The sequence below is a fragment of the Pinus tabuliformis genome, chromosome 8 (assembly GCF_031772625.1).
Source record: "Pinus tabuliformis cultivar Carrire ecotype Pingquan chromosome 8, CPIR1, whole genome shotgun sequence".
Classification (NCBI taxonomy): domain Eukaryota; kingdom Viridiplantae; phylum Streptophyta; class Pinopsida; order Pinales; family Pinaceae; genus Pinus; species Pinus tabuliformis.
In genome coordinates, this window is record NC_142294.1 from 955,717,584 (window position 1) to 955,733,812 (window position 16,229).

General features: G+C 39.5%; 1 protein-coding gene across 1 annotated transcript; it reads right to left on the reverse strand.

Annotated features, from left to right (window-relative positions):
* Nucleotides 1–373: 373 nt before the first annotated feature.
* LOC149238638 (uncharacterized) lies at nt 374–3,647 on the reverse strand. The gene is made up of 2 exons (XM_089369628.1): nt 1,058–3,647; nt 374–975 (listed from the first exon to the last, which is right to left on the reverse strand). The coding sequence occupies exons 1-2, from the start codon at nt 3,645–3,647 to the stop codon at nt 566–568; spliced, it is 3,000 nt and encodes a 999-aa protein (XP_089225754.1). The 3' UTR covers nt 374–565.
* Between the last annotated feature and the right edge of the window lie 12,582 nt (nt 3,648–16,229).

Below are 16,229 nucleotides of genomic sequence, written 5' to 3' on the forward strand. Positions count from 1 at the left end.
TGCATAATATCATACCTAATCAAATATAATAAAAAATTATATATATCAATTTAATATCTTACTTAAATATAATCTTAATATCTTACTTAAATATAATCTTAAAATTATACTAAATTTACCGCCTTTTACAAAGGTTATCGTCGTTCCAGGGATTAATAAATGCTCTGGCATAAACTGTGAATATTTTCTCTCTCATGTTGGCATTCACATATACATATATGTACGGAGACCTAACAAGGTAAGGCTTTATTTTTAATGGTGAGTTGTATACATAAAACATCAAACTTACTTCCGTTGACATTAGTTGCACCGAGACCTTTAAGATATTTATGACTATCCCCGTGGCCATAAACAATTCCAGGCCCTGTCTCTATTTAACAAGGCTTATGCTTCAACTAATTTGTATTAAAATGCTTTTTAAATCCATAACACACGGTACTTACAATGATAAACCATTCTCTAGGTCTAATGATAAACCATTTAACTTCCTATATCAAACAAAGCAATTTCAATTAAAAAAATAAACTAATGAAAAACATTATCCTCACTCACATCCTTTTTCATTTTATCCCAACCCTCCATGGACAGGTTCCTCCCATCGACCCACGTCATCTTCGCCATTTCTTCTCATTCCCGCGGACTGTAACATCTCTAACACTTGTTTCATGGAAGGCCGACGATTTGGCACCCTGTTGGTGCAGCGCAAACCAACTGCTAACATACCCAACACTTGCTCTCTATAATCACTGGTTCTGTCGTCTTCACCTTCTATAATTCGCCGGTCCACTACTCCCAACAGCACCTGCTCCTCTCTCTGACGACTTAATTTGCCGAGGATCCACCCGACGATGTCAAGGCTTTCTCCATATTCTGTCTCTCCCGTGGCTCTCTTTCCACTTACAAGCTCCAGCAGCACCACCCCAAAGCTGTATACGTCGCTCTTCTCACTCACCTTCATCCTCCCATATACATACTCTGCACATATATTGAAAAAGAAAATCTATGAGCTAATCAATCCATATATATAAGGTACAAATTAGTTTGACATATATAATACCTGGGGCAATGTAGCCATGAGACCCGGTGAATCCAGATATTGTTAGACCGTACTCTTCTCCCGACCCCGGCTGATGACGAGATAATAGTTTCTTGGATACACCAAAATCGGCAATCTTGGCTTCAAACTCTGAGTCCACCAAGATATTGCTCGATTTCACGTCTCTATGCAATATTGGAGGCCTACAATCATGATGCAAATAGCAGAGCCCACGAGCTACACCAACTGCAATGTTGTGCCGGACTGGCCACCCCAGCGCCTGCATTGATTCTGATCCTCCATGAAGGCACTCAAACAGGCTTCCATTTTCTATGTATTCAAATACCAGTAACTTGAAATCCGATTCTGCACTCGAGATGCAGCACAAAAGCTTTAGGATGTTGGAATGCCTAATCACGCCCAGGGTCTCCACTTCTGCTTCAAATTCATTTCCCCTGTTCGAAATCTTCTTAACAGCCACCTCCTGCCCATTCCGGAGACAGGCCTTGTACACTTTTCCAGCGCCTCCTGATCCAATCACATTGCCCTCTGTCAACTGCTTGAGGATGTATGACTCGTCCACTTCCAAGCCTGAGTGAAAGGGTGTTACTTCCCATGACGTTGAGCTGCTTGGTTTTCCCACAAACAAATTTCTCACTATGCCGTTATTGATATTGAAGCAACCAACACAAATCAAACACCAAAATAACAAAATTGCCATTGCTAGCCCCAGAATTGGGACTAGAATTATGGGCAAATAATGATGTGAGAATGAGTCTCTTTTCTTTGAAGAACATAATCTAACCCTAAACCCGAAATCTCTATCCTCGCATAGGTTGGGATTGCCAAGAAAACTATCTTTATAAGCCAAAACCTTGAAAATGACCGGAATCGATCCAGACAACTGATTCCCAGAAACGTTGAAAATGTCTAACCTGAGATACCCTAATTCAGGAGGAATTTCCCCTGTAAGCATATTGTTTGACAGGTCCAGAAAGTTTAAAGTTAACATGAAGCCTAACCTTGGAGAGATTTTACCGGTTAACTGGTTGCTGCCAAGATTGAGATGAGAGAGATGTGCTAATGACATTATTCCATTTGGAATTCCCCCAGACAATGAATTGTGATCAAGCTGCAGGTAATTGATTGAACTCAAGCCTGCAAGCTCCTCAGGAAGAGGCCCGAACAGCCGGTTATTGCTTGCACTCAATTTCACGAGATTCCTCAGCTGTCCGATCTGTGGAGGAATGATTCCGCTAAACAGATTGTTGTCTAACTGTAACCATTTCAACTTTTTTGCTCCGCCAATCTCTACGGGAACATGGCCTTCAAACAGATTATTATAGAGCTTCAATTCTACAAGTGTTTGACAACTCCATAAAGTCGAAGGAACCTCATCACTTAACTGGTTATTATAGAGTTGTGCGTATTGCAGACTACCGCAAGAGTCGATGGGCGGCAAACTCCCACTAAAATTGTTCGAAAATATAACCAAGGCATAAAGAATTCCTCCTTTGCATAGATTTCGAGGCAGAGGGCCCTCGAAATGGTTCTCTGAAACATCGATCAGCCAAATATTAGAATGTGTACCCAAATTCTGTGGCAACCACCCACTCAGCTTGTTACTGTAAAGACTCACGCTTGTGAGATTAACAAGTGTTCCTAGCTGTGCAGGGACAGATCCGGTAAGGTTGTTCTCTGACAATGACAAGTTTTCCAGGTGGACCAGATTAACAATTGTTTCAGGAATCGTTCCATTCAGCTGATTCGTTGAAAAATCGAGAGCACGGATGCTCCTCAGCTCGTCAATATTGGGCGGGATTTGTCCAGAGAGCCGGTTTTTCCAGAGAAAGAGTTCTATCATCCTGGACAACGTCATCAAACGGGTAGGAATGTTACCCGAGAGACGATTGACAGAGAGATCCAAGCTCTTCAGCTCAGTCAAACTACCCAAGAGAGAAGGGATTTCTCCTTCCAGACTGCAGTTCATCAGCCATAGCTGCTGCAGGTGAGTCAAATTGCCGAGAAAAGCAGGAATCGATCCGCTCAACTTATTATAATTGAGAGACAGGGTCTCCAATTTGGGTAACGTGCCAAAGCCTAGAGGAATATCTCCAGAGAAACTGTTATGCTCCAAGTTCAGATGGCGCAACTCAGCCAATTCATGGATGCGATGTGGCAAACTTCGGACGAACAGGTTCTTTGACAAATCCAGCGTCTGCAACCGCTTGCATGCCAACAATCCGTAGGGGAACGGGCCTCCGAATTGGTTGCCAAGCAGTATCAATTCCTTGAGATATTGAAGGCGGCATATAGTAGAACTCAGGCTTCCTGAAATGTTAGCGTTGGAGAGATTAAGTTTAGTAACTACCTTCAATTGTGTATCACAAAACACTCCATTCCAATTACACGGACTCTCATCGGATGCGTTCCAGTTGGTCAAAGCATAATTGGTGTCTATCCACTCCATCTTTTTTATCCGCGCAAGAAGTCTTCCTTCCTCTGAGATACTCATGGCAGTGCACTGAACTACAACTTGCAACAAACTCGCGACGAAGAAGCAGGATAATTTGGATTGGGATAATCGAAGCTGTAAGCACAAGTGACCCATGGTCAATTGGTTGCTTGATATTTTGGTTTGCTTTGTTGGATATAAATATAACGTTTTTTGCTACTGCGTTTTTGGAAGGCCCAACTTTGAGATTTTGCGGTGACCCCAGAGCTGCGTTTCCAACTCCAATCTGTGGAAAATAGAAATAATAATGCATAGACAGACTCCGTAACTTTTGGAAGTCTGTAAAATATCAAAGAAAGTTCCGGTGCGTGAAGGTTGCCGTGGGAATGCGGGTCTCCAGTTTCTACAAAATAAAATAGATTTTCGACGAAGCATCACACACCTTGACTAAACATGAATACTTATTGGCGTATCTGAGCTTTCATTGTAATGTTTACAAAGAATAAAACAATAATTCGGATGGAATGCTTGACTGAATGAAGCTCTTCTTGATAAAGATACCCATTTATGAGGAAACTTCAAATATTTTTCTTTTCTTTTTAAATTAACTTTCGAATTTACTTATCTAATTTAATTTTTTTCCTGAATTCTCACATACATTTTAACGGAGTAAATATACCTATCTTAAGTCACAAATGTTTCCTCAAATATTTTTCTTTTCTTTTTAAATTAACTTTCGAATTTACTTATCTAATTTAATTTTTCTCCTGAATTCTCACATACAATTTAACGGAGTAAATATACCCATCTTAAGTCACAATTACATTTGTGGAAAATCAAATGGCATTATGCAGACTTCCACTAGTCTCCTAGTATGACTCCCCTCGTGGTGGAAAACCTTCATCACCGTCCTTTGGGCCAAGTACAATGTTCACAACAGTTGTGCAAAACTTTTGAAACATTCATTCAATAGACCACAGAAGTCTTGGAAAATTAATCCCAACCACCGTGCTAAATAGACTCGCAGCAAATTCATTCAATAAACCATTGAAAATTAATCCCAACCACGTTGTGCGTTAAAGAGACTGATAGCAACAATATTTTCCAAGTAGATTTTGTTTGCAACCATAATTTCCAAAGTAGATTTTGTTTTGGGGTTGCTTATTTTGTTTGCAGGGTTAAGGACAAATTAAATAAAGATTTGAGCCTAGTACAAATTCCTCATTCCTTAACATATGGACATTTAATGAAGGGTTGGTGAAATAAGTATGGTCAAACATTTAGCAGAATATGTACTCTGCAAAATCGTGTGATTTGATCTCCCCAACTCATTTGTTGATGGAGACTCCTTTGCACTAATTCCTTCCATGTGGTATGAGAGGTAAAATTTTGGAGGGCAACATCGAGCACAATCTTGACTAATCCTCAAATACCTCAGTCTAATGGAAAAAATTATGATTACCGGGCAATAAGAATGAAGGCTTTGTTTTCTTCTCAAGACATTTGGGATTTGGTGGAGAATGGTTTTCAAGGACCAGTAGACGTAGCAACATATAATACTTTGACACAAGCATAAAAGGATTTGTTGAGGGACAACATGAAGAAGGATTCAAAAGCCCTGTTCTGCATTTTTCAAGCAGTTCATGAAATTATTTCCGAGGGATTGTAGCAGCAACAAAGTCCAAGAAAGCATGGGACACCCTCGAGACAACCTACCAAGGCATGTCAAAAGTGAAGACAACAAAACTACAAATGCTGAGGAGAAATATTGAGACTGAATATGTATGAAAGAGTCTGAGAATGTAGACTCATTTTTTACACATGTAATTGGACTTGCTACTCAAATCAGGTATCATGGTGAGACACTTGAGGAAAGGAGAATAGTTGAGAAAATTTGAGAAGTCTGCGAGCAAGGTTTGATGCCATTGTTGTGGCCATAGAAGAGACAAAATATCTCTCACAATTTTCAGTGGATGAGCTTCATGCATCATTGATATATCATGAACATAGATTGAACAAAGAAACAAACTCATCATTGGAGCATGTCTTCAAGACACAAGTTTCATTTGGTCAAGGTAGAGACAGAGGAAGGTCAAATGCTAGACGAAGAGGAAGAAGCCCACACAGAGGTGGAAGAGGCAGCCCTTCAAACTCAGGTGGAAGGACAACAATCAAAATTCAAGTCTAGGTCCAAGCTAGAATCAAGCACAAAGTTAGAGGTATGATAAATCTCAAGTTCAATGTCATTATTGTAAGAAGTATGGTCATTATGCAAATGAATGTAGAAAGAAGCAACATGACATAAGTAACAAACTATTAAAAATTTCACAAGAGAAAATTAGAACCAAGACAACATGTTTTTTGCTTATAATGTAGCACAAGAAAAATAAAGTGATGTATGGTTTCTAGATTCAAGGTGCAACAACCACATGATAAGGAATATAGAAAAGTTTTCCAATCTAGATGAAAGTGTGAAATCTGAAGTGACATTAGGGACTAATAGAAAATTCTTTGTCATGGGCAAAGGAAGAGTCAATAGTCTAATAAAGAAGGGGAAGAAGAAGCACATTTTAAATGTTTATTTTGTCCCTGGTTTGAAAAATAATCTCATAAGCATTGGACAACTCATGCAAAAGGGCTATGATATCTTTTTCAAAAAAGATGAGTGCATAATTTTGGATAAGTCTCCTAATAGACCACTGATTGCAAAAATTTAGATGACAAGCAATAGGATCTTTCACCTAAAGATAAAATCAGATTTGAAGGAAGAAGGTGCACAAGCACAATTATCAATGAATTCACAAGAGGATGAAAGAAAAGTTGTAGCTGTCACACAAGTAAACTTTCATGCAGATGTCAAAGATGGAAATTGGTTATGGCATTCAAGATTTGGTCACCTCAATTTTGGAGGTTTGAATTTACTGCATAGGAAAGGCATGGTGAAGGGATTGTCAGTCATAGAAAAACTAGACAACCTATGTGAAGGCTGCATCTTGGGAAGACAACATAGAGAGACATTTCCAGCAGGAAATTCAGTAAGGGAAAAGGCACCCTTGAAGATTGTCCATTCAAATTTATGTGGACCACTGCAGACACCATCAATTGAAGACAACTACTATTTTTGACTTTTATAGATGATTATACAAGGAAGACATGGGTCTACTTCCTAAAACAGAAAAGTGAAGTGTTTGTACGCTTTTGCTAATACAAATCTCTTGTTGAAAAGCAAAGTGGACACTATATCAAAGTCTTGAAGACTAATAGAGGTGGTGAATACATCTCAAGTGACTTCCTTCATTTTTGCAATGAGCATTGGGTTCACGAGCAATTTACAACAAGGTATACACCTCAGCAAAATTGTGGCGTGGAAAGAAAAGATAGGACCATTATGGAAATGGCCAGGAGTATGTTGAAGGAAAAGAATTTGCCAAAGAATATTGGGTTTAAGTTGTCACTTGTCCAACGTATATCATTAATAGGTGTCTAACCAAAAGTGTCAAGAATGTGGTTCTTGAAGAGGCATGGAGTGGAAGAAAGCATACTATCACTCACATGAGATTGTTTGGATGTATGACATATGCACTTCCCAGATGAGTTAAGGAAGAAGTTGGTCAACGAGGGGGAGAAATGCATATTTGTTGGATATAGTGATGAATCCAAGGCATAAAAGATCTACAATCCATCAACCAAGAAGGTCATAATCAACAAAGATGTGCAGTTCATAGAAGAGGAAGCATCGGATGGAATTTTAGAGAAGACAATCAATGTGAAAACATGTATACCACATGAAGACAAAGAGGAATTGACCGCATCAAGTAATTCCTCAATAGTGACTCCTTCTACTCCTATTCAAGCTGAAAAAAGAAGTCAACAAGCGACACTGTCAACAAATAATAGGGCAACATCACACAGTCAAGCAAGTACTACTCCATGTAGAAATTTTGAATAATATGACACATATTCACAGAGATTATCCTGATTATACACTTATAAGCGGAACATGCATAATACATAACCTCCTCTACGTTGATCATCAATTTACAGAAGCAGAAACATTCACAGGCGCACATAGAAGCATCAATCAAACATATCAACACAGTATGTATCCCGAGGAAAGAATCTTGCTAAAAACCCCAACTATCTGTATATTATATTGATTGAATCATGTAACAATACATAGTACAATACTCATCCCAAGTACTCAGTACCATCTCCTCATGCTACACACAATACAGCTCAGATTTGATCTCCAAATCTCCCCCGCTGCTTGCCTGCATCTCCAGCTCAATACCTGCTCAAGAACTGATGAGAATGGATTACCAAACTCGTATTTGACCTGCAAATAATCACTCACACTCTGTTGGACGTGAGCACAGGCTACAATTCTTGATATTGGCCAATTCATTGGCATACTCAATCCCTCTGATTGTGCAAATCATCATGCACAACTATAGTCACAACTGATAGCAATCTGATCCTCTAACACCTGTCCCTGCTGAACTGAACATGCACTGACATGCAACTGAGTTAAATGATGTATTCTATAGTTGCATTATGAGTTAATAACTTGTGAATTAATTAATAACTAATTCACCCAACTCATCTCTAGTCTATTGATCAGTTAGACTAAATACAACTAGTTTAACAAGGCTAAACTGAATACAACTCCATCAACTGCACCTCTAGTCCACTAAACTCAACTCACTTGAGTTCTAACTGAAGTCCTGTATGCAAATATTAGTCATCCCATAGGTAACCACGTATTTCCATCTGGGATCTGCATGTACCACATCCATAGCTCATCCTGAAGTGCTCCAAGAGAATAAGATCAAGTTTATAGTCCAAATATTATTATGAGACAATAATATTTGACTTTTCTATTTTTGACGACCAGTCTAAAAATAGACTTTGATCACTCACACTGTGATCACTCACGCTGTGGTCACCCACACTGTGGTCACCCACACTGTGGTCACCCACACTGTGATCACTGATACTGTGATCACCCACACTGTGATCATCCACACTGTGATCACTCATACTGTGGTCACCCACACTGTGATCACTCATACCATGATCACCCACACTCTGATCATCCATACTGTGATCAAAAATAGAACTTGCGCCATAATTTTCTTGCGGGCCCACTTAGTGAAGGCGACTCTTTTCACTAAGCTCCATCATCTTGTTGCATTCTCAACAAGCATTTCTTGTTGCACACTTTTCAACACTCCAAGCACACCGCGAAGAGCCGTAACCTCATCTACTTAAAGCGCAACATCAAGTGACATGTCAAGCACATTTTTGCAAGCATAAGAAGACAAAGATTTAGAAATTTAAGTGAAATTTATGAGCAAGATGAAGTTGATAGAAGCATTGGTCTAAATTCCTTATTTGCATTGTTTTTTCATGTAGATGACCCAATCCATTTTGAAGATGCAGTTAAAGAAGAAAAATGGGTTGAGGCAATGGCTGAAAAAATAGAAGCAATAGAAAAGAATGACACATGGGAGTTAGTGGACCTTCCACATGAAAAATAAGTCATTAGAGTGAAGTGGGTCTATAAGACCAAAAGAAACGTTGAAGGAAAGATAAAAATGTAGAAATTCTCACTGTAGATTAATCTAATTATGCAATGTACTAAAGAAAAATACTTTATCTACTTCTACAATCAAACTTGCAGAAGCTTTATCGATTTTGAGCAGGATCAAACAGAACACATATCACAGAGAAGAAGAATCAAACACACATGAAACACATATGAATACTCTGGGGAAAGCCTCAGCTAAAAACCCCGTTATCTGTATTATCATACAAGTGGAAATATCTCAAGGTTACACAAAGCTTTAGCTCTCAAGCTATCTAGCCCTCAGTATAATCCCTAACTACTGCTCATAGACAGAATAGAAAACACATATGCCTTCTCCTCTATCCTTCAAGCCTCCTATTTCCTTGCACAGTTTTTCCTGGTGCTCCAGCTATTGCCTAGTGTGGTAATGATCACACACACTACTCTTGCCTCTGTAGAAATTGCACAATTCTCAAGGAATGAATTCCTTCTGCATGCAAGAGATTTTCTCATAGGAATATTCTTGCAACTGATAGTACACTGTCCCTGCCTTTAATCTCAATTGGGTCTTTGTTTGAACTGACATGCATGAGTTATTTGTGAGAGAATATTCAGTTATTTGGAGTACACTAGTTGCATGCATGCATGCATTAACTAACTTAACTTACAATCATTTCCACAAACTGTTTAGAACTAATTTAACTTGACTTAACGCAGTTAACTGAGCTAACTAATTACAGCTCAAATACAACTCATCCTTATCTCCTTAGTTAAGGGATAACTTCCTCAATCAAAGGGATAATTGTTGCATGACTTCACAAAGACTTCATGTTTGAATTTCTCCAACTAATTAACTCAAGATGAATTAATTGATTATTTTTCAAATAGCTAGTGAGACTAAATTCAAATTTTAATTCAAGGAAAAATTAAAATTGGAATATATCCTGAAATGCTATCTATAGCAATGCTATTTATAGCATTTCTACTTTTAGCATTTCTTGTTGATATTTTCAACACTCCCTCTCAACAAGAAAGGGATTATCTGCCACCCCGATCCTGTCTCTATGGAACTCAAATTTATACTTTGACAATGCCTTAGTTAAAATGTCAGCATCTTGCTCCTTGGTTGAAATATACTGCAACAACATGATCCTCCTCGCCACATAGTCTCTGAGATGATGATACCAAATGTCGATATGCTTGGACCTGTCATGAAATACTAGATTCTCAGAGAGTTTGATACAACTCTGATTATCATAATTGATCATAGTTGGATCCATCCTCTGATTAAACAAACCAACTAGAATTTTCCGCATCCAAATGGCCTCACATGCTGCCTGACTTGCAGCCATGTATTCAACCTCTGCTGAGTTGAGTGCAACTGACCTCTATTTCCTACTGTACTAAGAAACTACAACTGAACCAAGGTTTAAAATTCCTCCTGATGTGCTCTTCCGATTTGATGGACTCCTTGCCCAATCTGCATCTGTGAAGCCCTATAGCTTCACTCCCTCTGATCGTTTGTACCATAATCCATACTGAGATGTTCCTCTGAGGTATCTCAAAACATGCTTAGCCGCCTTCCAAAATAGCTTGGTAGGCTGAACCATAGGTTGACTCAACTGGTTCACCGCATAACACAAATCTGGTCGTGTGTTCACTAAGTACATCAGTGAACCCACAAGCTGTCGATACACAGTAGCTTCTACTACTTCTTCTGAAGTAACATCCTCCTTCTGCCAGTTACCTACTAGAGGAGTCTGCATGGGCTTGCACTTCTCCATGTGGAATCTCCTGAGTATCTCATTGGCATACTTGCCTTGAGACACAAACACTTCCCCATCCTTCTGCCACACTTCCATGCCTAGAAAGTAGTGCATGAGACCCATGTATTTCATCTCGAACTCTCTTGCAAGGTCCTCCTTGCAAGACATGATCAACTGATCATCACCTGTCAATATCAGATCATCAACATAAAGAACAATGATCAACTTCTTACCTTCCACCATGATGTGGTACAAGTTCGCATCCGCTTCACTCTTTGTGAAGCCCAACCTAGTGAAGTAGTTGTTGATCCTGGTGTACCAAGCACGAGGTGCTTGCTTCAGCCTGTACAAAGCTCTTTTGAGTCGGCACACATGCGACTCATGATCGAAGGTCTCAAAACCTTCTGGCTGCTCTATGTACACCTCTTCCTCAATCTTGCCATTGAGGAATCCAGTCTTCACATCCATTTGATGGATCTTCCAACCCATCTGTGCTGATAGTGCCAACATTGATCTGATAGACGAGTACCTTGTTACAGGAGCAAAAGTCTCATCATAGTCGATCCCCTCGATTTGTGAGAAACCACGGGCAACAAACCTTGCCTTATGTTTCTCCACACTACCATCATCAGCTTGCTTTGCCTTGTAAAGCCAACGGGAACTCACAACTGACTTGTTCTCTGGTCTTGGAACCACATCCCAAACACTGTTCCAAACTATGGAGTCATACTCCTCCACCATAGCATCAACCCAAATCGGCTGCTGCACTGCTTCCTCAAAGGAAGATGGCTCAATCTCAACACATTCCCCAACAAGGGCCATGTATCCAGTGTACCTATTAGGTGACCTCCTCTGTTTGCGCTGAGAAGATGGTTCTCCCACATTCTCTCTCACATCCGACAACAATCTGTCAGCTTCTCTCGTGTGCTTCCGCCCATCTCTGGAAGACTCTGCTTGAGTAGATGTCTCCACTCTTGGAACCTCTACATGCAGCTGCTCAACATCAGTTTGAGGATCATCCTCCTTAGGAACCAAGAGTTCCTCTATAGTTGGAGCTCCCTCTCAAGGGAAACTCACATGACCTTCTGCTCATCAAACTTAAGATCTCTGCAAACCATTGTCCTCCGACTGATAGGAAAATACACTCGATAGTTATGGGGTGTATCAGTGTACCCCACAAGTATCCCCAACTCTAATGTTGGCTCAAGTTTCTTTTGGGCATCCTTGGTCACATGGCAATATACCGATGAGCCAAAGATCCTGAAGTGACCCACATCTGGTCTCTTCCTGGAGAAAGCTTCCTCTGGTGTCTTCATCCCAAGTATGTAATGCGGGCTTCTATTCTGCTAATAGACTGCTATGTTACATGCCTCAGCCCACAAATGAAGTGGTAGGCCTTGGTCATGCAGCATCACCCGAGCTACCCCCACAATTGTTCTGTTCTTCCTCTCAGCCACCCCATTCTACTGTGGGTTATGAGGTTCCGTCAACTCTCGTTTAATTCCTTCCGTTGCACAAAAGTCCTTAAACTCTTGAGAGACATACTCTCCACCATTGTAGCTTCTCAAGGCCCTGATCTTCTTCCCTGATTCTTTCTCAATCAAAGCTTTGAAGTCACAAAACTTTGAGAAGGTTTGATACTTCTTCAGCATGAAATAGATCCAAAATTTATGAGAAAAATCATCAATGAAAATCACATAATACCTTTGTTTCGCAGTGGAAGCTATCGAGAGTGGTCCACACACATCTGTACGAACTCGCTCCAATATTGCTTCAGCTCGACTATCTCGATCATGAAAGGAATATTTTGCATACTTACCCAAGGTACAACCTTTTCATGTGTCCACTTGCTCAAGTTTACCTTTGGGAAGTCCAGTAGAAATATGTTGCATTATCTTCAAGGCCCCATGATGCAAGTGGCCCAACCTTCTATGTCATAACTCGCCAATATCTTGGCTTTGCACCAATTCTGCTTTGGAACTCAATGCAGCACAGTCATCTACCTCCAGCATGTAGAGATTCTTCACTCGAATCCCAATCCTCTTGGTCTAACCCGTGGCTATGTGTCTCAGGAACACCTTTCCTTTACTGAATACTACATCATAGCCTTTGTCTTCCAACATCGCGACTGATACCAAGTTCTTCTCCAGTTCAGGCACATACTTTACATCAGTTAGGGTGAGAGGAGATCCATGCTCCCTCTGAAAAACAACCGTCCCTTCACATGAAACATGGTACTTTACATCATCGCCCATCTCTATGCGCATCTTGAGGTATATCTACTCCAAGGTACTGAATAAACTCTTATCATCGGTCATGTGGAATGAGGCTCCACTGTCCAAGTACCAAACACAACCCACCATCGATGAAACCATGCATGTGATGAGGGTAAAATCCAATTCGAACTGAGAGGCTAGTGCCTCACCTTCTGATCCTTTCGAGGATCCCTTCTTGGATTTCTTCAATGGACAATTAGTTGCATAATGGCCCACATCATGACAATTAAAGCATCTCACTTTAGATTTGTCAATCTTCTTCCCACCATGGGAAGAACTCGATTTGGAATGGGAAGCCTTCCCTTTCCTTTTCCTTGCCTTACTTGCTAAGGCTATATTTTCTTTATCATCATGCTTAGATGAAGAACCATCTCTGGTGCTCCTCCTGCATTAGATCTAACCACAGTCGTTCCCAATCCAGTAGTTTCTCTCTTCCATTCACTGAGTTTGGTAGATATGCGAGCTCTTAGGAAGACTGAGGAGAGAAAGAATCATCATATCATCATCGATTGTCGTTATTCCTACACTTCCAATCTCATCTCTACAAGTGGTGAGCTTGTTTAGATATGTAGAAATCGTGTCGCCCTTTTCACACTTAATTTTCCAAAGCTTGTCCTTGAGCGCTAGCTACCACTGGTCACTATTGTTCTAATTTAGGTCCTTCAATGTCTTCCACATTGAAAAAGAAGTCTCCTTCCCATGGAGACTCGAGACAATATGGTCTTGAACTCCCTCCAGAAGAATCCTCCTCGCTCTCACCACATACTTCTTCCATTCCACCAATTCTTGGGCATTAGCTACTGCTAGCTTGGGGAATTATTGATCAATGAAATCCTTCAACCCATTGTCTTCTAATACTGCTTCCATGTTGTCCTTCCAATGTAATTCGAGTTGCCATCTAGGGCATACTTGAGTCTCAATCCATTGAATTCCATTGGTGAACTTTGAGATGTGATAAGAAATCGATTTTGTACCTGCAATCAAGAACTTCAAACTTTGAACTTTTTCACTTCTCAGTTATGTTGTTCATAGCTCTGATCACCTTTGCTCTGATACCATGTAGAAATTCTCACTGTAGATTAAACTTATTATGCAATGTACTAAAGCAAAATACTTAATCTACTTCTACAATCAAACTTGCGGAAGCTTAATCGATTTTGAGAAATATCAAACATAACACATATAATAGAGAAGAAGATTCAATCACACATGAAACGCAGAAGAATACTCTGGGGAAAGCCTCAACTAAAAACCCCGCTATCTGTATTATCATACAAGTGGAAATATCTCAGGATTACACAAAGCTTTATCTCTCAAGCTATCCAGCACTTAGTACAATCCCTCATTGCTGCTCATAGATAGAATAGACAACACATATGCCTTCTCCTCTGTCCTCCAATCCTCCTATTTCCTTGCGTAGTTTTTCCTGGTGCTCCAGCTGTTACATAGTGTGATAATGGTCACACAGACTGCTCTTGCCTCTATAGAAACTGCACAATCCTCAAGGAATGAATCCTTCTACATTCAAGAGATTTTCTCATAGGAATATTCTTGTAACTAATAGTACACTATCCCTACCTTTAATCTCAATTGGGTCTTTGTATGAACTAACATGCATGAGTTATTTATGAGAGAATATATAGTTATCTGGAGTTCACTAGTTGCACGCATGCATGCATTAACTGACTGAACTCACAATCATTTCCACAAACTGTTTGGAACTAATTTAACTGGACTTAACTCAGTTAATTGAGCTAACTAATTACAACTCAAATACAACTCATCCTTATCTCCTTAGTTAAGGGATAACTTCCTCAATCAAAGGGATAATTGTTGCATGAATTCACAAAGACTTCATGTTTGAATTTCTCCAACTAATTAACTCAAGATGAATTAATTAATTATTTTTCAAACAACTGGTGAGACTAAATTCAAATTTTAATTCAAGGACAAATTAAAATTGGAATATATCCTGAAATGCTATCTATAGCAATGCTATTTATAGCATTTCTATTTTTAGAATTTCTTGTCGCTGTTTTCAACATAAAAGGCATAAAGTAAGGCTAGTTGTCAAAGGATACAAGCAGTAGCATGGAAGAGATTATGCGGAGACATTTGTGCGAGTCATGAGGATGGAGACAATGCATACAGTGTTGTCGATTTCCACACAACATAAATTGAAAGTGTATCAAATGGACTTAAAATCAACATTCTTGAATGGAGTGATGAAAGAGGAAGTATGCGTTGCACAACCACCTGGTTATGAGGTAGAAGGCCATGAAGACAAGGTGTATAGGTTGAGGAAAGATCTTTATGGGCTGAAGCAAGCACCAGGTGCATGGTATAGTAGGATAGATGCTTACTTGATAGAAAGTGGCTTCGACAAATGTGACCATGAGCATACTCTCTACATCAAAGAGAATGATAGTAAGCTTCTTATTGTTGTTTTATACGTAGATGATTTGATTTTTACAGACAGTGATGATTTCCTCATCACTGATTTCAAATAAGTCATGAAAAGTGAGTTTAAAATGACTGACTTGGGGTTTTTGAGGTATTTTTTGGGCATAGAAGTGAAGCAAACACAAAATGGTACTTTTATTTCCCAAGCAAAGTATGTAGCGTACATTTTGGAAAGGTTTAATATGAATAACAACAAGCCTGCACCAACTCCAACTATCATGGGGTTGAAGTTGAGCAAAGAACATTGTAGTAGTGATATCAATCTGACATTATACAAAAGTAAGGGAATTTTGATGTATTTGACAACAACTAGGCTTGATATAATGTATAGAGTAAACCTGTTGTCGAGGTTCATGGAGACACATTGGAAAGCATCCAAAAGTATTTTAAATTATGTCAATGGGACAAAATCGTATGGTATTTTGTACACCGAAACAAATGATTTTAGGTTGGTTGGTTACACTAACAATGACTGGGCAGGAAGTGTCGATGATAGAAAGAGCACGTCAGGATAAGTTTTTTGTTTGGGTTCGGGAGTCATTTCATGGGCCTCTAAGAAGCAAGAAATAGTGTCATTGTCAACAACATAAGCTGAATATGTTGTCGCAATAGTAGCAACGTGTCAAACAGTTTGGATGAGAAGAATGTTCAGGGATTTATGCCA